The 21,381-nt window shown below is 34.9% G+C and overlaps 2 protein-coding genes across 3 annotated transcripts; one reads left to right on the top strand and one right to left on the bottom strand.

The window, feature by feature from the left end:
* Window positions 1-1,826: 1,826 nt before the first annotated feature.
* Window positions 1,827-6,744, bottom strand: LOC130982098 (ATP-dependent DNA helicase DDM1). 2 transcript variants are annotated; one of them, XM_057905954.1, is made up of 16 exons: window positions 6,679-6,744; window positions 6,470-6,568; window positions 5,992-6,150; window positions 5,805-5,891; window positions 5,236-5,582; window positions 4,953-5,142; window positions 4,658-4,833; window positions 4,413-4,482; window positions 4,136-4,325; window positions 3,892-3,984; window positions 3,720-3,814; window positions 3,509-3,628; window positions 3,080-3,199; window positions 2,878-2,976; window positions 2,677-2,784; window positions 1,827-2,438 (listed from the first exon to the last, which is right to left on the bottom strand). In XM_057905954.1, exons 2-16 carry the CDS (start codon window positions 6,536-6,538, stop codon window positions 2,199-2,201), a joined length of 2,163 nt encoding a protein of 720 aa, XP_057761937.1. In that variant the 5' UTR covers window positions 6,539-6,568; window positions 6,679-6,744; the 3' UTR covers window positions 1,827-2,198. The 2 variants fall into 2 exon arrangements, with proteins under 2 accessions (XP_057761937.1, XP_057761938.1); XM_057905955.1 differs by having other exon boundaries at window positions 6,470-6,555; window positions 6,679-6,743.
* An 8,296-nt stretch (window positions 6,745-15,040) lies between these two features.
* Window positions 15,041-16,363, top strand: LOC130980418 (uncharacterized). Its single transcript, XM_057904103.1, has 3 exons — window positions 15,041-15,158; window positions 15,342-15,634; window positions 15,752-16,363. The coding sequence occupies exons 1-3, from the start codon at window positions 15,041-15,043 to the stop codon at window positions 16,361-16,363; spliced, it is 1,023 nt and encodes a 340-aa protein (XP_057760086.1).
* The last annotated feature ends 5,018 nt before the right edge of the window (window positions 16,364-21,381 follow it).

Below are 21,381 nucleotides of genomic sequence, written 5' to 3'. Positions count from 1 at the left end.
ACCTATAAGTTTCCATACCATAAAAAGGCATCAAGTTTTCACATGGATAAAAAACATCAGTACAACACAAAAAATAAAAAGTGGTTATATAGTTATTTCATTTATAACTCTATATAAATCAAATTAATCAAATTCGATCATACTAAATACATGTAAATTGATTCGATTTACTGTTAATACACTAAAAATATGTAAATTGAATCTAGTTGATTCGATTTACTACTTATACAATTTATTATAAATGACATTTCTAAATTTGAAGTTATTATATTAACTTTAAAACATCAATATCAATTAGAATATACTCCTCATACTTTTTCCAAATAAAATATAAAAAATTAAATTGAATAAGAATCGAAAATTAAAATTTGTGTTTTAGTTCAAAATCCAAAAAATTTATATTTTTACAAACTTATGAATTCAAAAACAAAACAATAAACAATTTTTAAAAATTCAATAAAAGTTATCCTTTGACTCTTTAGTATCTAAAAAATTATTATGGAAACTTTTAAAATTGAAAAAGTTATTATAAAGTACAACCATCATACATGTACACCAAAATTAGTCACTAGTATAAAATACATGTGTTAGAATACAAATACACATTAAAAATAAATTAAATCACACATGTATTTATACACAGATACAATAGTAGCTAATTTTGGTGTACAGATAACATTTTTTTATAAAATATAGCTCTTCAAGGTAGCATGAGTTAAAACTTGATTTTCTTTTTCAAAGTCAAATGTAACAGATAATTATGTGAAATTAAATAATAATTTAGTTATATATATTTTAATTATCTTTTAAATTATATGTTGTATAAAATATAAATATAGCTGGTCATTTTATATTGTGTAATTTTTTGTTACATTTGATTCTAAAAAAAATAGATTTGGATCCTCTAAATTTTGAATTTCACTCTAGAGGGTAAAGTGTGATCTCTTATTATTTATTTCATAGGTGGGACTAAAAAAAAATATGAGAGAAAAATTATTTAAGGGCAAAAGATCACACTTTACCCTCTAAAATGAAAATTCAAAATTTAGAGGATCCAAATTTAAAAAAAAAAAATCAAGTTTTAAGTCCCATGCTACCTTGGGTAAAATTGTTTTATATGTGCATCCAATCATATAATACTACATTAGCAAAAATAACTACTTTTTACATTAACCGCGTGAATGGTCATCCAAAAAAACGGTTGTGATTGCACTGTGTAAAATATTTTACACTGTTAGTGCATCAAAATTAAACTCATACTTTATAATAACTTTTTCAACTTTAAAATATCGATAAAGATCTTTTAGATGCTAATAAACCAAATGATAATTTTTTAATGAATTTTTAAGAATAATTTATTATTCCGTTTTGAATTCATAAATTTGTGAAAACATAAATTTTTTAGAATTTGAACTAAAACATAATTTGAATTTTTTATTTTTATTCGTTTTAATTTTTTAAATATTTTATTTAAATTCAAACAGAAAGTTTTTTTTTATTGACATTTATGTTTGAAAGTTAATAACAATAAACGAAACAAAGATGTAACAAAATTCAGTTTAGAACATCTATGTAATATTGATTCCTAATCTATTTATGCATGTATTACCCTAAAAATTAAATATCAATAAGTTGTTGAAATTCTAGACTGGTAATTTCTTCTGGGAGGTTGGAGATGAGGGATGTCATTCAATTCAATTATGTTTTTTCTTAAGGTAAAACGACACTGCGTTTGATGGGTTTTTGGGGGAAAAAAAAACAAAGGAACTAATTAGTCAGTTCACCAGTTTTTACAAAACAAAAAGGGGTCAAAGGGATTCTCACCAATTCTTTGCTATGCCCGGTCCTATGACGAACCCGAACCAGTGTTGAGGCTGGACCACCGGTATTTTGGTCTGGCCACCCGAGTTGGTCCGGTTTTTACAACATCGAACAAAAATACAAAATACATGAAGAGTCAAACATGAGATAAAACTCATAAAAGTCACTATCTGAGCAATAATCAGCCCTCAAGAATCACCATTTCAAAACATAGTTCCGTTAGCAGCATTTACAAAACTGAATGCCCCCGCCAAGGCATTACCGCTATGCATGAGATATCATAATCGTACGAGACCATCCCAAAAAGCCATTTCATCATAAGTTTTAACTACATATATAATAGGCCTAGATTGTCCTTCTAAAGCAACGATATATAGTTAACTGTTAAGAGTAGAAAGCATGCCCCCAGTTGCCGTCGGAATTACAACCTCCCACCCAGGTCCTTTAAGAGGAAATGCATCGCATGGAATGAGTTCCTTGTCGTCATCATTTGGATCTTGAGCAATAAGATCGCTGCGATCCAACAGCTTATCCAAATCCTCATCACTAATATCTGTTTGTATCAATTTATCTTCAGCTGCATCCTCGTCCCGAAGCAATGCCATAATATCTTGTTCCTTAAATCAGTACACACAAAATTAAAACATAGAAAAGACAACCATACTATATGCAAAAGCAAACAACTGAAAATTTGTATGCCTGTGTATTTCCCAATCAATGCATAGTTGTAGTCAATTTTACAGTTAAACGATATTAACCACAAGAAAATAACCGTCTAGCAGCAGCAGCAGCAGCAGCAGTAGTAGTAGTAGTAGTAGTATAGAAGAAACAGAAAGTAACTGCTGATGTACGAACCTCCATTTCATCCACTTTGAGCATTGTGCGATCTTGATGAAAATGTCCTTTTGCAATCACCACATGTTCAAGTTTCAACTTGCTAAAAGCTCTTTTCAGCATGCGACCCTGGAAAGATATCACCATATCCATTTCAATATAAAAAGCTATTATCCACAGCCTACAGAAAACATTGAACAGCCAAAAGATTGTGCAAAATACCTCTACAGATTGAGCAGTCGAGAGCCTGTAAACATGAACTGGTTTTGTTTGACCAATTCTGTGACACCTATCCATGGCCTGCAAGTCTACCTGAGGATTCTGGAGTACAATATACAATGAGCAGATTATATTCCAAAGAAATCAAACAATATAAAGCAAATAGACAAAATTGGCAGCAGAGAAAAAAGCTAAAAGTACCCACCCAATCACTGTCATAAAGAATGCATGTGTCAGCTGCAGTAAGGTTAATTCCTAGTCCACCAGCCCTAGTAGAAAGAAGAAAAACTCTGCAATTGCTATTTTCATCATTGAATTCATGGATCTGTTCACGAGAGTTAAAAATGAACAATGCTTCAATTGACTCTCTTCAATTTCAAATTGGTAATTAAGTTAAATGCTCAAAAAAGGGAACAGTTGGCAATTTCAATACAAATGTTATTGCAGTGGATGTAAAAAGTAAAAAGACAAATCCTTTATTTAGGTAAAACAGACAACCATGTTATAAATTAATATTAATAAATTGTACAACTTGGATTAAAAATCTAAAGCATTATATAAAACTTATAACAAGAACAACAAATAAATTCAGACTAACGGCTCATGCTAATACTATCCATGAACTGGCACAGACCTGTCGTTTCCTTTCATCCAATTTCACACTACCATCAATCCTACAAACTTCAAAGCCCTTCTCACTCAAATAGTAATCCAGTATGTCTAACACTCTGGTCCACTGACTGAATAACAAAACCTGAAAGCAATTGGCAAACACAAATAACCATAACAACTTGGAGAAAATAAAATAATGTATTGAGAAACAATCACATAATTGGTGAACATACTTTGTGTTTCCTTGCAAATAACCTTTCCAACAGCCGTTCAAGCAAACGAAATTTTCCACATTGTTCAACTATCTCATTCACAGGAGGATAAAGCCCTAGGACAGCAAAACACAGCTTAGTTGAGAACCATAAAGAACCAAACCAATAGAACCTCTAATAGCATGGTACTTACATGAACCATCAAAGGCAGACTCTAAGAGGTCAGGATGGTTACAGACTTTCCTAAGTTGAATAACCAAATTATTAAGCGTCTTTATTCCACGCCCTGATGTAAAGCAATACAATACCAAATTGTATTAGTATATTTCACTTTAGTCCTGTGTGATTGCAGATGCAACACAAGACTTTTATAAGGCTCAGGCATATGAAATGCAGAACCCTTCTGTTTTTCAAAGGAAAAATTCCGACAATCTTACCCATTGACTTCATGTCCGCAAAATAGTTCTCCAACGTCTTGTTGACTAAATGATCCTGCAATTTCTTCTGATGCTCAGTCATATTTGCATAGATAATGATCTCCTTCTTTCTTGGCAATGAAATCTCAACATCAGACTTCATTCTACGCAGGAGAAAGGGTCGAAGTATGGCATGAAGCTTAGTCACCACCTGCATGTGATGATGCCAATTAGCTATCCTGTTCATATTTTCAATAGAAAAGTAATCAGGTAGATAAAGAAATCATAGAAAGAATACTTGGCCTCTTCTTGTTTCTTCTAATTCTTCCTTGGTTGCTCCATTGTTGCACTTTCCTGATAGATTAAACCTGCAAAAAAACGTTTTAATTGTACAAAAGTGAAAATAAGACACCATTTCCCTTTGCTTTTAAACAAATAAACAACCACTGATCATGTAGAAAACAATTCAAAGCAGACTTGTCATCAGAAGAGTAAAGAAAAGAAGAATTAACTCATGATAGCCAGTAAGCAAAAGACACTAACCATGACTTAAATTCTTCAAGCGAAGCAAAAATATCCGGTAAAATGAAGTTCAACAAGGACCATAGCTCTGCCAAGTCATTCTGAAGAGGAGTCCCTGATAAAAGTAGCTTGTTCTGTGCATTAATCCATTTCAACTCCTTCACTAATTTACACTTTGAATTTTTGAGTCTGTGTCCCTTCAAAGGGGAGAAAAGATTTAGTAACATCACTGGAAGCATATATATAAACATCAAAACTATCTAAGTATACATGCAGCTAATAGAAAACTACACATCAAATAACTGAATTTATGTACCTCATCAACTACAAGATACTTCCAAGGGTAAACCCTTAAATGTTTTTTAGCATCATTTAAAGCAACCTCATATGAAGTTATTAATATGGGGAATTTGGGGCCAATGGTTACAGGCATATGTTTCCGTCGGATTACATCTCTCTCTTGCCTGTTGCCATGGTAGATAATTGCAGGAAGTGATGGTGCAAACCTATTTACATGCATACAAACAAGATCAGAAAAGCGCAGCATTACACAGTAAAACTAAATAAACAAAATGTCAACAAAACACCTAATGACCTACCTAGAAAACTCATTTTTCCAATTTGAGAGGGTACTTAGAGGAGCAATTATCATGTATGGCCCATGGAGACCTTTCCCTATTAGATGTGAAAGAAATCCAATTGTTTGAATGGTCTTCCCAAGACCCATTTGATCAGCAAGAATCCCATTCAATCCATTTTGCCAGAGTGAAATCAACCACTTTACACCTTTAAGCTGATAAGACTTCAATTTTCCGCCCGTGAGTAAAGGCATAAGCTCCTTCTGTTCTTTCTCAGTTCTTTCCTCCTCAGTCATGTTAATATCTTCTATCTTAACACTTTCTTTTGATCTTGCAAGCATAGCAGCAACTGCCCTTTTGGCCCTCGTCTACATTAATTCCAAACATGATCACATAGTACTGATTATGAAAACCTCAAACATATGCATGCTTACAACTCTGACTTAAAATATCATTACTTATTAGTTATTAACCAAATTGTATTGGAATATCACTATTTTCTAGCTTCCTATTTAGATGTAATCAGATAGATAGAGATCAGCCAGGTTATATAAACACACTAGAAGTTTAACAGAGCACATTCCACTCACAGTATTGCACTGTGAAGCTGCTTTCCTTTTAGAAGCCCGGCCACGCACTTTCTTCTCTTCGGGCTCATTCTCTTGCTCGCCCCCATTCTAGTAATACAAATTCAAACAATAAGAGCTCGGGTACAAAATCAATGAATTGGCAGAAAGAAAAAGTCAGCATAAAAATGGACACAATATAAAACAATACAAGTGTGATGTCGTCCATTTTCTCCAGCAGAAACTCGGAATAGAGCTTTGTTTGAGTTAAAAGCTCATCCAATTTGTTAAACTGAGTATCAGTAAGCTCAGGCGCCTCCTGGCACTGCACTTCATCAGACTCAACTTCAACTTTCACAGCACAAGCATCCTTTCCGTTAACAAGGCCATGAACACAAAGAAAAACACACATCATAAGCACTTTGCACCCAATAAATAAAGCCAGCAACAGCGCAAAAATAACACAAGACTTAGTAATAATATCTACTGCTACGACGACACTGAACCTCCAAAGGCTAACAACGATAACACAAATAGGGATGCGGTTCCTTACAAATCAAACGGCGCATTACAACAAATAGTGAATAGCGAACATCAAAGAGATAAAATTCAAAATACAAATTTATGCATTAATATAAAATAAAATAAAATAAAATAAAGAGGAGGGAAGCAAAGAAATGGAAAGATACCTCGTCTTCAAGGACGGAAGTGGGAGACTCAACAGGATCTTCTTCCTTCACTTCATCCTTGGGCGCCATCTCCGAACCCTAAAGAGCTGGAGACAAAAACTTAGAGCAAAAACACCAAAAACTAAATAATAATAATAAAAAATTATAATAAAAATTAAAAAAGATAACCGAAAAGGAGAAGCAGCAGTGGCAAGGGTTCGATAGCATACAGCGTAATGAGATGAAGGGTTTGAGCGCCGTTGAAGAAAAGGCAACAAGTTTGAGAAGAGGGAAGGTCTGCACTGTAACGTTGTGTGAGTGATGCAGATACTTAAAAGCAGCGCTTCGATTTTTATTTTTATTTTTTTTTATTCTGATGGGTGGATTGGGCGGGAAAGTGCAGTTTGGTTAATTGCCCTTGGATTTTTCGTATTTTACCAAAGAACCATCTTAGTTGAGGCGAGATTCAAGCGTGGGAAAGGTTAATTTAATAATTTGCGACATTCATATTCAATATGTACGACTGGTGAGTTAGTGGCTTAGTGCAGGGTGTGGGCATATAGTTACTAGTTACCAAACTGGGTGGTTTCCCATATGACATTATGATATTGATTGATTTAATTTATAATTTAAAAGAAATTACTAGAGTATATCTAAATTAAATTTTAATTATTTTTTTAATCATATATATTAACTTTTAATAAATTTATATTGTTTTATAAATTTTTTAGAAACATTCAATAAATTGGTACATTCGTCATTTGCTATAAAATTTATATACTTTTTAAATTACCGTGTCAATTTGTCCGACACATTTTGAATATAATATATATAGACATTCGTCTAATACGCCTATCAAAGTGTGTTTTGTCCAAAAAAATTGTTCAGATACAATTCGAACACGATTCAAATACTATTCAAACACAATTAAAAAAAATTTAATATAATTTTAAAATATAATATTTTTAAATATATTGTCTTTTTTATTTTTTTTTACCAGAATATGGATATTGTTTAAAAATAATTATAAAATTTTAATTATTTTTATTTAATAATTAAAAAGTTTGGTTTTAATATAATAAATTTTTTAATTTTTTATTTTGTAAAAAAATAAAATCAGAAAATCCGTCTCAATTTTAAATTTTTTTTTGTCATACTCAACGGTAAAAATTAAATAAATATCTCTCTACACTATAAAATAAAATAAAATGAAAGAAACTATAAAATAAGATGCATTTATACATTAGTAGAAAGGAAAATCATAATTTGCTGCAATTGCTTAAATTAAATAAATCGTTAGAGGCTACTACGATTTAAGTTCAATACAAAATTTTTGATAACCTGTTTCTCCTTCCAGCAAATTATGTTGGATTTGTTATTAAATCATTTTGTACACATTGAAAATTAAATTAACTAAGTCACATTTTTTTATGAATAACAGATTAAAAACAAAAAAGTAAGTAAAAAAGTTAAATATTTTTTGGTGATCTTCTAACAAACTAAGTATCAAGGAGAAGGAGAAAAAATATGACGCAGATAAACTAATGTGGCAATCTTTCTCCTTATGTTTTAGAGTGAACTACCAACCCGATTTCTGTCCATTTCTTATAATGATAATGCGACCTCTTATCATAAAAACTTTCCACTTCGATCCCTATCATTTACTTTCGTGACCCAACGCGGTCCTTGTAGGTGTTTTTTCGTTAACTATAAACAGAAAATATTGACGTGTCAAGTTTAAAAATGGACAGGAGTCTAATTGTCTCTAAATTTAAATTTGTTAGGGGTTTATTTGTCTCTATTCTTTAAATAATATTTTTTAAAATTTTTTATTCATTATATTAATATTCTTTTTTAATAAATTATTGAATATATTGTTGGGTATATAAAGATGGTAAGATGACAAAATCTTATATTTGTGTAGTGGTTTCAAGGCACGATTAGATCGCTTTCTTTAGAGAGATATTTGTCCCCACACTTAGTTGCTATAGGGTTGATGACAATACTCTCCCAGGATACAATGAAACCTAAGAATTTCTTAATTAGCAAGTGTAAATTGTACGCTTAGTATTCATCTGTGAAATAGTGGACAAGGACTTATTTATACATATTGCACGTAGCAATTATGATTAGTTACGTATACAAATGGTTGTGTCATTTCTATTGCCAATAGATACAATGTTTGAACATAACTCTCTTGAACAAAGAAATCTCTTAGTATAGTGTAACGCTTAGTACTTCATCTGTGAAATAGTGGACAGGACTTATTTATACATATTGCACGTAGCAATTATGATTAGTTACGTATACAAATGGTTGTGTCATTTCTATTGCCAATAGATACAATGTTTTGAACATATACAACTCTTAAAGAGTTGTGTCCTTTTAGCCAATAGACACAATGTTTTGAACATACACAATCCTTAAAAGGTTGTGTCCCTTCAACCAAATGGTACAAAACGGTTAATAACCGTTTATTAATATTAATAATATTAATAATAATATTAATAATATTAATAATATTAATTAATCAAATTTGTAAATACCCTTCATATATGGTATAATGAGTACAAAATAATTAATAAATTATTCAAATTTATTATGAATAATTCTCAAATATAATTTTTAAATATATATAAGTAATAAATATTAAAATTCGGTTAATACATTAATAATAATAATCCTATGATATACTATTAGTATTATAATCTAAATAATTTTCACAATAAAATAAAAACCAATGAACACATTATTTGATATCTTGGCACTAAAATATACTATAAGTAGGTTACTAATAGTCTACTAATGAAACAAAACATAATATATATATATATATATATAATATATATATATATATATATATATATATATATATATATATATATATATATATTATGGAGACCATTTATAAACTCAAAACATCAATAATATTATGAATCTATAAATAATATTTTGGGTAAAATATATGTAACATTTAATTAAATTTTAATATACATAAAATTTTAGTTAATCACATTATTCTTATTCTGATAAATTTTCATGGATCTGTACCTTATAAAAATATGTATTATTAATAAATTAATAATATTATTGATACTTTGAGTTTGTTGAGTTTATAAATGATCTTCATATATATATATATATATTGTGTCTTATTTTATTTAGTATTAGTAGCCTATTCATGGTGTATTTTAGTCCAAAGATATTAAATAGAATTATTAATTTAGTTTAAAGAGAGAAAAACTCGAAAAAAAAACTATTATATATCAAATAATGTGTTTATTATTTTTTATTTTATTGTGAAAATTATCTAGATTATAATACTAATATTATATCATAGGATTATTATTATTAATGTATTAACCGTATTTTAATATTTATTATTTATATATTTAAAAATTATATTTGGAAATTATTTATTTAGTTTCATAATAAATAATATTTTTAAATTTGAATAATTTATTAATTAGTTAGTACTTATTATACCATATATTCAATAATTTATTAAAAAAAGAATATTAATATAATGAATAAATTTTTTTAAAAAAATATCATTTAAAGAATAGGGACAAATAAACCCCTAACCAATTTAAATTTAGAGACAATTAGGTCTTTGTCCATTTTTGAACCTGACACGTCAGCATTTTCCGTTCAGAGTTGACGAAAAAACACCAACAGGACCCGCGTTGAGTCACGAAAGTAAAGGATAGGGACCGAAGTGGGTCATTTTTATGGTGAGGGATCGCGTTGTCATTCTGAGAAATGGACAAGGGCTGGGTTGGTAGTTCACTCTATGTTTTACAACGCAAAAAACTAGTAGCATATGAAGGATAAGAAACAAAACCGCCGACGATGAGCATGCGAGGAATCACAAAGCTTGAGCAGAGACGAAGTAGGGAGAGAGGCGACGGAAGCGCGGCAAGAGGGAGGCACGACGATAACACAAGCAGGAAGCAGTGTTCAAGCAGACATGGAGGCGAGAGACGCGACCAGCTTAGCTAAGAAGGAGAGAGGCTAGACGCGAGCACACGACACGAAGGATTCGGTGAGAGCACAACAACGACAACGAGCATTAGGGGTAGCAAAGCGGGCTGGCCCGCCCAACTCACCCCGTCCCGGCTAGACTCGCACTATAAACGGTGCGGGCTGGCCCGCACCTGTCGACTAAGGTGGGTTCAAAATGCTAGTCTGCCTCGCTTTATGGCGGATAAGCGGACCGACGGGCTATCCCACTTGACATTTTTTGTTTTTGAAAATTAAAATTAATTAAAATTAACTAAAAATAATAATTAAAAATTAAATACAAATAAAAAATAGTCAAATTATAATATAATTTTTTTCAATATTTTTTATTTTTAACTTTAATAAAATTGTTCAAAATAATATTTGTCAATAGAATCATCGTTATTTTAAAAAATAAGACACATAATTTGAGCATATATACGAAATTGTAAAATAAAATAAATAAAGTTAATAACTAAAAGAAAAGTAAAAACAAAAAATAAAAAAAAGTGTTTGAAACTTATATAATTATTAATTTTGTAGTAGTAATTACTTTTTTATTTAATAAAAAAAATAAAAAATTTTGACCCGACAGGTTGGCCCATCCCACCCTGAGAGAGCTGGATTGGGTGGGAATTCGTTCTGCTAGGATTTTTTTCAAAAAAAAAATTCAAACATCAAACAACGTCATTTGGATGTTTTTTTTTAAATGAGTAAATAGCTATTTTTAACTATAAATAATTTAGATGTTGAACTAATCATAAAAAATTGAAATTAAAGTTATATTCTTAAAAGATGAATTATATTTAACAAAAATATCCAATCATTAATCTTTTATTGATTTTGTTAAAGAATAAATTAAAACACCAAATCACTCCTACTCTATTATCTTCAATCTTTTTTCTTTATCTCTCTAATATTGTCATTGTTAACCACCCTAAAAAAAAGTTTACACACACGAAGCATCGCCACTGCCAGCGACATTGAACCACTGCTGCTGCCGCCGACGTTAAACCATAGTAGCAGCGGCTTGAACCACCGTCGCGCACAGACACATACACAAGAACCATCGCCGACGACATTGAACCACAGCAGTGGCATCTCGAACCACCGCCACACACTCACATAAAAATTACCACCGCCGACAGTAAAGCGGCCAAAAACGCGACTCGAACCACTGCCACTATCGCCGACATTAAACCACAGCAACGATGGCTTGATCCATTGTTGTGCATGCACATACACATAAAAATCCATCCACGCACATAAGAATCACTGCCGTCGATATTAAAGAGGTTGAAAATCAATTTGAACTACTGCCGCTGACATTGAATCTCATCAGCGGCTTCACACACACATAAGAGAGGAAAGAGATGAGAAGGAAAATAATTAAGGAGAAAAGGAGGAAGAAGGCGTCGCCGACGAAGATTGTCGTCAACTCCGCCGTGTCCTTTCTTTCCCATATGTTTTACTTCCCTTTTGCTTTTTTCTGCTTCCCTTTTGAGAATAAAAAAGCGAAATGAAGGTGCAAGAGATAGTAGTAGTGAAAGAGAAGATATGAACAAGAGTGAAATTAGAGAGATATGATTTTTTTCTTCAGGTAGCTAACATTAGTGGTGTCTTCAAGGTAAAAAAGGAAGTTGAAATCTTGAAGATAATAAGATAAGAGTAATTTAGATTTTTATCTCATTTTCTATCGAAATTAATAAAAAAATATTGATTAGATATTTTTGTCAAATAAAATTTAGGGTTGCTAAAAAAGGAAGGAACCATTTTCAATTTTTTTTCAACAATGAATTGGATATGCTGAGAATAGAAAAGGGATTACCTTGGCTATTCAAGGATCATATCCTTCATGTTAAACAGTGAAAGGAGGCTGATCAGATAGAGGAGACTCTGATATGCAGGTTTCCAGTGTGGATGCAATTATGGGGCCTACCTGAAAGCTTTAAAACTATGAAGGTGGGGAGAAAACTTGGAGGAAGTGTTGGAAAGGTGATTGATGCTGGATTCTTTGAGGTAAAGGGCAACGAATCGAGAATATTAAAAGCAAAGATAGAAATAGAGGTTGACAAAAAGATTAGAGATCACCTCAAAATACTAGGGCCAAGTAAACAGAAGATTGAAGTGGGACTGAGGTATGAACGCTTAGGAACATTTTGCACTTATTGTGCAAGGCTGGGGCATGATGCGAAACACTGCCAAGTGCTAATCGGTGACTCTAAAGAGGGCAATGCAAAACAGGACCGTGTCGGAGAATGGGTGAGGGCAGATCAAGTCAGGAAGAGGGTAGTCATCATAGAGGAAGATCAAAATCCTGCAACAGACTCAACCAATAATGCCAAAAATTCAAATAGGAAAAAGCCAGAGCCAGCTTGGCTAGTCAATTGCTTCTCAAATCTCTCAGTGAGTGAAAATAGAAATAAGGGGGAGCAAGAAAAACATGGAAACAACCAGCCAGAAAAAATGAAGAACATGAGGATGGAGGATAAAGCAGGGGGAGTCGATACAATAACTGAGGTAGCGGATTCTCAAACGATCTTCACTGACATAACCATGCCAATAAACATGAAGATAAATAGGGGCAGGGAAGAGGTGCAGCCGGAGTGTCTTAATGCTAATCAAAACTTGAAAAAAATGGTGAGAAGAAAAGTCAATGAATACGCTCAGATCACTGGTGCAAAACGTGCCAATGATGATAAGGAAAATGATGCTGATCCAAAAAGAATCTGTGTGGAGATGAATCAAATAGATGTCACTAAGGTGGAGGATGCCAGCCTTCAAATGGCATCCAAAGAGCCATGAGACTACTAATATGGAATTGTCAAGGTTTGGAGAGACCCCTGACAATCCATAACCTTAAAGGGATTAATAAATCCCACTCCCCCGAGATTGTTTTTTTAAGTTAAAGCAAAAATCAATCTCGACAAGTAGAGTCAAAGATGAGAGACTGTGGTCTGACAAAGTGGCATATAGTGGATCCAAATGGTAGGGCTGGTGGCTTGATTTTAGCATGGAGGGAAGGAGTTGACGTTGATATTGTGGAGGCAGAAGAATTCTATATAGCAGCAAGGGTCAAAGATAATTACAGAGGAGAGAGTTGGCTATTTGTTGGTGTGCATTTGAGCCACAATGATCAGCTTAGGAGCGTACAATACAACACTATTTCGGCAATGATCCAACAACATCGTGAGAGAGTTGTCGTTGCTGGGGACTTCAATGCAATAACCAGTCCTAATGAAAAGGAGGGAGGAGGTGAAAAATCCCCAACATCTATTGCAAATTTTAACTGTTTTATTAGGGAAAATATGCTGGTAAATCTTGGAATGGTTGGTAGAAGGTACACTTGGAGTAATCAGAGGAGGGGGGAGGAGCTAATTCAGGAGAGATTAGATAGATTCCTAGCATCAGAGGAATAAATGCAGCTGTATGCCAACCCAATGGTGTTTCGACTCTCGGAAACGGGCTCAGATCATGCTCCCTTACTACTGGACTCCCATCCTCAGACTGAGAGATCAAAACATAGATTTAAATTTCAAGATCGGTGGTGTGATTTGGAGGAAGTTAGACACTTAATAGCAGATGCTTGGAAGACCTCTTTTGTTGGTTCGGCTATGTATATAGTGGCTGAAAAGATTAAATTATGTCGGCACAAACTTGTCCAATGGCAACAAAGCAACAACTCCAATTAAAAAAAAAGTCATTGACCAATTAACTACTGCTTTAGAAGAGCTTCGAGCAGGAGGTGTTCAGGGAGGTATTGAGTTGCTTGAGTTAGAACAGAAGTTAGAGGAAGCTGTGCTTAACGAAGAACGCTACTGGAAAGAAAAATCCAGAATCAAATGGCTCAAGGAAGGTGATCGAAATACAACCTTTTTTCACCGGAAATTCAAATGCCGAAACCGAAGAAATAAGATATGGAGATTAATTGGCCCGAATGGAGAGGCAGCTTCCACTCATCAAGGGATAGCAAACATAGCAGAGAAATATTTTCGAGGGATTTTCACTTCTTCAAACCAGGCAAACTCAGAACCTTATTTTGAGGACTTTGAGCCTAAGGTTACAGCCCACATGAACCGAAGGCTTCAAAGACCTGTATCTATTGAAGAGGTGAAGCGTGCCACCTTCAGTGTTCACCCCTAGAGTGCTCCGGGAGATGATGGAATGACAACCAAATTTTTTCAGAGGTACTGGGACATTGTTGGGGCGGACATTTATAGGGCTGTTCGTAGCTTTTTTGGAGGAGGATGAATTCTGAAGAGGTTTAATCACACTCAAATTTGTCTGATCCCCAAGACCGCTGATGCTAGCTACATGAATCAGGTAAGGCCGATTAGCCTGTCTACAGTTATCTATAAGATTATCTCCAAAGTCTTGGTCCATAGACTACAAGGGTATATGCATTCCTTAGTGAGTCCTAATCAAAGTGCTTTTATTAAAGGCCGTTTGATTTCTGACAATATTCTTATCGCACATGAATGTATGCATCATCTAAAAACTAAGAGGACTGGTTTGGAGACTGAAATGGCTATCAAATTAGACATGAGTAAAGCATACGATAGAGTTGAATGAAGGTTTTTGTGGTTCATTATGGGCAAACTTGGTTTTGGAACAAGGTGGATTGACTGGATTCGTGAACTTGTATCAACTATTTCTTATTCTGTTATTGTGGAAGGACAACCTTTTGGCTATTTTAAGCCAGAAAGAGGTATCCGACAGGGTGACCCGCTTTTCTCCTATCTTTTCCTATTCTGTGCAGAAGGACTCTCTTTTTTGCTACACAAAGCAGAGCAAAACAGACAAGTTCCAGGTATTCAAGTTAATCGGTGGTGCCCTGCCATTAATCACCTATTATTTGCGGATGATTCCATTATTTTCTATAAAATTTCAGAGGATAACTGTGAGAACATTCTTAATTTGCTAAACTCATATGAAGGGTATAGTGGTCAACAAATCAACTTGGACAAATCAGCGGTGTTTTTTAGTAATAACACTCCTCCCCACGTTCGAATTCAAGTGGCAGGTAAACTAAATATCCATCATATTGGAGTTCAGGACAAATATTTGGGTCTTCCTTCTCTTATTCACAAGTCTAAAAGAGAAACCTTTAGTGAAATTAAGGAAAAGGTTAGAAAGAAGGTTAACGGATGGCAGCGAAATTTATTATCAACAGGAGGCAAGCAGGTTTTGTTAAGAGCAGTTGGTGAGGCAGTGCCGATTTATACACTTTCTTGTTTTAAATTACCAGACACATTAGTATCTGAAATCCACAGTATTTTGACAAATTTTTGGTGGGGTTAGAGAGGTAATGAAAGACGTATGGCTTGGATCAGCTGGAACCAAATGACAAGGCCAAAAAGGGAGGGAGGTCTTGGGTTTAAAGATCTTAGAGCCCAAAACCTAGCTCTACTAGGCAAACAGTTTTGGCGAATCACAACAAAGCCTCAATCTATTCTAGCTCAGATATACAGGGAAAAGTACTATCGATATGGCAATTCAATGAATGCTGAAGCAGGAAACTCACCTTCGTGGGGATGGCGAAGTATGTTGGAGGGTAAAAAGGTTGTTGAGAAAGGCCTCAATTGGAGAGTAGGTTCCGGCTCTACAATTCGAATATTTGCTGACCTTTGGCTACCTCCTCCATATCCAATGAGCATTGCTCCTAAAATAAGCACACATTCTAATTCTGGTCAGCACATATGGGTTAGGGATCTTTTGACAGAAAATAGAGAATGGAAACAAGACATATTAAATGAAATTTTTTCACCTGAAGTAAGAAGCAGAATCCTATCAATTAAGCCAATAGAAGGGAACAATGTTCTGCAATGGTCACTTAATAAATCCAGATTGTATGATGTGGCTTCAGGCTATCAGATAGCATATCAATTTTTTTATGCAGAACCAGAAATATAACTTGGAGAGAACCCAAGTACCTCAGTTCGGAAAGATCTCTAGAAGAGAAGAATACCTCACAAAGTCCAAATTTTCATTTGGAAATGCCTCCACGAACGGATACCGATCTTATCCCTTCTGCACCAACGATTCCCTTCCACAAGCCCTAACTGCCCGAGGTGTCAACTGGAAGAAGAAACCATCAATCACTGCCTGACCCAATGCCCTGGAACGAGGTTCTTCTGGGAGCAGAGCCCATTCAACACTAACACGATCAACCACAACTTTCCAAGCTTCCGTCAATGGTGGGAAATGTCACTGTCAGCGTTGCAAAATAGCCATGGAGGTGGGAGAAAGATAGATCTTCTTGCTTGTCTTTGTTGGAATATTTGGAAAGCAAGAAATAGACTAATCTTCGAGAATCAGAACTCTGATTCACTGGAAATTTATTTAGCCTTGTTGAGATTACTTGGTGAAGACCAAAGATCATCTGTCATCGCTCTTTGACTCAACCTCTATTTTCCCTTTTCTATTCTCTCTCTGTTTCTTTATTGCAGTTTCTTTTCGTTAGTATGGCTAAGGTATTGAGGCAATTAGTGCTTACTGAGAGAACCCCACTTTCTTTCTTTACTATCCTATAACTTGGACATATGTTTACTCATTTTATAATGAATAAATTTAATATCTTTGGAAAAAAAAATAAAAAAAGGGTAAAGTATATTTTTTGTCCTTAAAGTTTGCTAAAAGTTTTAAAAATATCCCTAAGTTTTGATTTGTTTCAATTTTGTCCATCAAGTTTTCGATTTGCATCAATTTTACCCTAATTACTAATTTTCTGATAATTAATATTTTTCTTTCCAAATATACCCCCTTTCTTATACTATCATCATCATCATCACTACCATCACAATTCTCTGTCTCTCCTTCTTTCTCTCTTTTCATCTCACCATCATCTCCACCGCCATTATCATTATTGAGCAATACTGTCAACCTCCTTCTTCATCGTCGCCGGCCAAACCTCTCATTCTCCTTCTTTCTCCTTTCTTTTTCGACCCTCCATCTCCATCACCACCATCTCTGTTGAGCTCCATTTTCGATGACCACCACCATTTTTCTTCTTCATCATGGAAACCCAGCACCGTCGAAGCCATCTCTCTTCCTCCTTCTCTGTTAGCAAACCCAGCTTCCTATCTTTTCATTGCATGTATATATCCTGTATACCCTAATCAATAATAATACTAATAAATTAGACCCCTCTTGTATTTGACTGCAAATTGAAGCCTAATTGAAGATCCAAAGCTTTGTTATTACTACCATGACTTTGTATTTGATGATTTGAAGAATCAAGAAAGTTGCAAGTGTAAAATCCGGTTAATTAACGGCTAATTAACCCATAAATAAGAATTTATTCTAGAAAGCCTAAAATGTGATTTTTATGGCTTATTATGATAGAGGAGATTGAGACGAGAATTTCGGTACCAATTTTATAGAAATCGGACCAAGATTGGACCGAACGGGCCAAACCGGGCCAACCGGACCCAAAGTGGGCCCTTGGCCCAACATAACTAAACCAAACCCTAGTTTTCAGCACTCTCTCTCCTCACAACACTCAAAAAAACGCTGAAAGTTAGAGAGAATGGGGGAAGAACACTCTCTCAACCTTCTATCTCTCACTTGATCTTCAAACCACCATAACTTTTGATCTGGAGCTCCGATTGCCGCTCCGTTTGTGGCCACACGTTCACCGCGGAGAGCTCTACAAAACCCATACTATTAATCTTGAGATAAGCCACGTTTTGCTCTTCGAAATTCTAGCCTTGTTTTCGAGTTTTATGAGCAAAAATGTTGAGATTTTGGGCTCTTTGATGTTATAGGACCCAACTCTCTTGAAGGAGAAGGTTAATCTTGTCTCCTTGGACCTTGGGTGTGGTAAGATTCTCAACCCTAGTGTGATTTGTTGTTCTATGATGTTTGGGTATTGAGATGTTGTGTATGGGTGTGATGATTGTGGCTTAGGTTGTGTATATGTGAATATTGGAGCTTGATTGGTGATTTTGAAAAGCTTGGAAAAGGTTTGGTGGTGAAAAATCTGTTCTTGGAGGTTTTGAGGCCTTGAGAGCTTGTGGATAAGTGGTTTGGAAGTGTTCCGGTTGAGCTTGGGAAATCGGTTAAGGTATGGTTTCGGTTTTCCGTATCTAATATGTAATGTGGTAGGAAATACTTGGGCTAGAGGCCCTAAGATAGGCATTGAATTGTTGATGTTGTTGAATGGTTGATATATATGATGTGGTCATATATCTGATGATGATTAATGATGCCTTGATGGTATGATGTATGAGAAATATGCATGTTGTAATATATGCTTGTTGATTGGTTATGGTTGAATTGTGGGTTGAACCATGTTGATGGTGAGTACGATATTAATTGTGTACAATGATGATTTATTGGAATTGGTGTTGTTGAGAATTGGCATGAGGAAGAGTATATGATATGTCAATGTGTTTGGGTTTGAGCCACTTGGGTGAAGTGGGTTAAAATGATGAGATAGTGATTTTGGTAATTTGTGGTAAAGTGTCAATGTGTGAGTTGAGGAGGCTTGATGTTGAATTTGATATATTTTGATTGATTTCAAAGAAAAAGGATGAAATTGGCATGTTTTGATTGATTTTGAAATGAGTTGGAAATGGCTTGTTTTGAAAATGGCACTTTGTGGTTTTGTATGAAAAATATAATTTTTGGGCATACTTTGATGGGACATAACTTGGACTACGGATCTCTGTTTTGTGCCAAATTTATTTAGAAATGAAATTGGATCCGGGATGTCCACGCCGTTCGAAGAACGGGTGAAAAACGATTTAAAATGAGGAAGTTATGTCCGTTGGAAGATTGGGGTTTAAATCTGTGAATTCTGCAGCTTTTAACTTAGAAAAATTTTTAGCAGAATGACCCCTTGCGCGTGCGCGCACTTGGCGCGTATGCGCCGTTCTTCCAGAAAGCGCCATCCACGCGTGCGCGTGATGTGCGCGGGCGCGCCGATTGTGCTGCACCCAATGCCCAGCCATTTTCCAGAGAGTTATGCCAGAACTGTGCCGGTGTTGTGCCTGGGGCACAAGAACACCCACGCGTACGCGTGTTTGACGCGTGCGCGTCGATTGGCAAATTTTTAATCCACGCGTTAGCGTGCATGACGCTTGCGCGTCGATGAGTTTTCGAGGCCATCCACGCGTGCGCGTAGAGTGCGCGTACGCGTGGCCCTGTTTTCATTCCAAAGTTGATTTTTTAGTTTTAAAAGCCAAATCTCATACTTCTAAGCCTCCGATCTCACCACTTATATCTTAAATCATTATGATATGTCTAGCTATGAGAAGAAAGGCTAGTGAATGTGGTAACTTGCGAGTGAAGTAAGGGAAAAATAAATGATCAATGAGGATCATATGATGATTATGTGAGATGTGGAGGATGGTGGTGGAAGTGCTTGTTATGCCATTGGCCGAAGGGCCGTAATTGTTTATGAATTGGCTGGTTCTGGATTGAACCGTGAGCCGGAATAGCTGTGTATGCTATGAATATTGGTTGGTTATGGATTTAACCGTGAGCCGAATGGCTGATATGGATGTTGATCCATGGATGAGAATTCATGCATGTTTATGCTGAATTATTGATAATTGTGATTTGCACTTCCACTATCTGAGATACGAGTTTCCCTGGGTAGTAGCAGTGGCTAGCCACCACGTGCTCCAGGTTGAGACTTGATACTCTGTTGACCCTATGTCGTAAGTGTGGCCGGGCACTGTGAAAGACCCGGATGAGCTCGCCCCCGTAAATATTCACCAGTGAGGGTGATGGATATAGATCATGATTATGATCAAGTTTATAACGAGTATAACTCGAGTTGGGGATGCGTGACAGAGGGGCAGTCCAATGGTTAGCTACCAGGACTTGTCGGGTTGGCTCTATAACCGACAAGATGATATCATCAGCCACTAGGGACAGGCATTCATCATATGCATACTATATGAATTGTTTGAGATTGCCTATTTGACTGCATATTACTTGCTAATTGTCTAAATGCCTTAACTGTTCCTATTTGTATATTCCTTGTTTGATATATCTGTGTTTGCTACATTATACTCCTGTTGGTGGTTGGGAGGTTTGAAGGAATTGGAAAGGGAAGTATTAGTTATACTGAAGAATCTTTAGTCAGATGCCCTTATATGGTTTAGCTTGTTTATAAGCTTTGATATTATCTGGAGGAAGTTCTAGGATTGCCTTCGGCTTTCCTCTATTATTATGTATTATATATGTGGAAGCTGTTACCATGCTGGGGACCTCTGGTTCTCACCCATGCGGATTTTGTGGTTTTCAGATGCAGGACGTGTGTTTTCCCGCTGAGGCATGCTGGAGACTTCTAGATTTGCGAAGATTCCTTGTTCTTGGGGACTCTGTTTTAGTTTATATGTTTTGTTTAGATACTTTTATCTCCATTAAATAATACAAACTGTGATGACTCCTCTTATGGGAGATTTTAGAGAATAGGTTTTCTGTTTTCATGTCCCTTTGGGTTTCCTTGGGGTCTTCCTTATTTTATCATATGTATATATTGCTATGCTCGGACCGGTTTTCTTCGCAGCCGGATTTTGAGTCTTGATATTCCTGTTTTTGACACTCCTTTGTATATATATAATCTCGCGTTGGTTTATCCTTGTTCGTTACGTTATCGATCGGAGTGTTGCGCTTTTGAGTTGCGATTTTTGTTTACCCCTTTTTCTACAAAGGCTCCTAGTTATAATCAATCGTTCATACTACTACACGTACTAAATTTTTATTTTAGAGGTCGTAATACCTTGCCATCTCTGAATTATGACTTAAGCATAAGACTCTGTATAGTAGGGTGTTACAGCAAGGCTTGAAGATATTGTAAGCCCTATTATTATTATTATTATCTGTACTAGTATTAGAGAAATTGAATATGCAAGAATCTTGCTGTGAAAAAGCAGCAACTTGATATGATGATGGTAGAGATGAATACCAATTGCTAT

This window comes from Arachis stenosperma, chromosome 5, assembly GCF_014773155.1.
Source record: "Arachis stenosperma cultivar V10309 chromosome 5, arast.V10309.gnm1.PFL2, whole genome shotgun sequence".
Classification (NCBI taxonomy): Eukaryota; Viridiplantae; Streptophyta; class Magnoliopsida; order Fabales; family Fabaceae; genus Arachis; species Arachis stenosperma.
The sequence above is the reverse complement of the archived record's forward strand: the minus strand, read 5'-3'. Positions and strand labels throughout refer to the sequence as shown.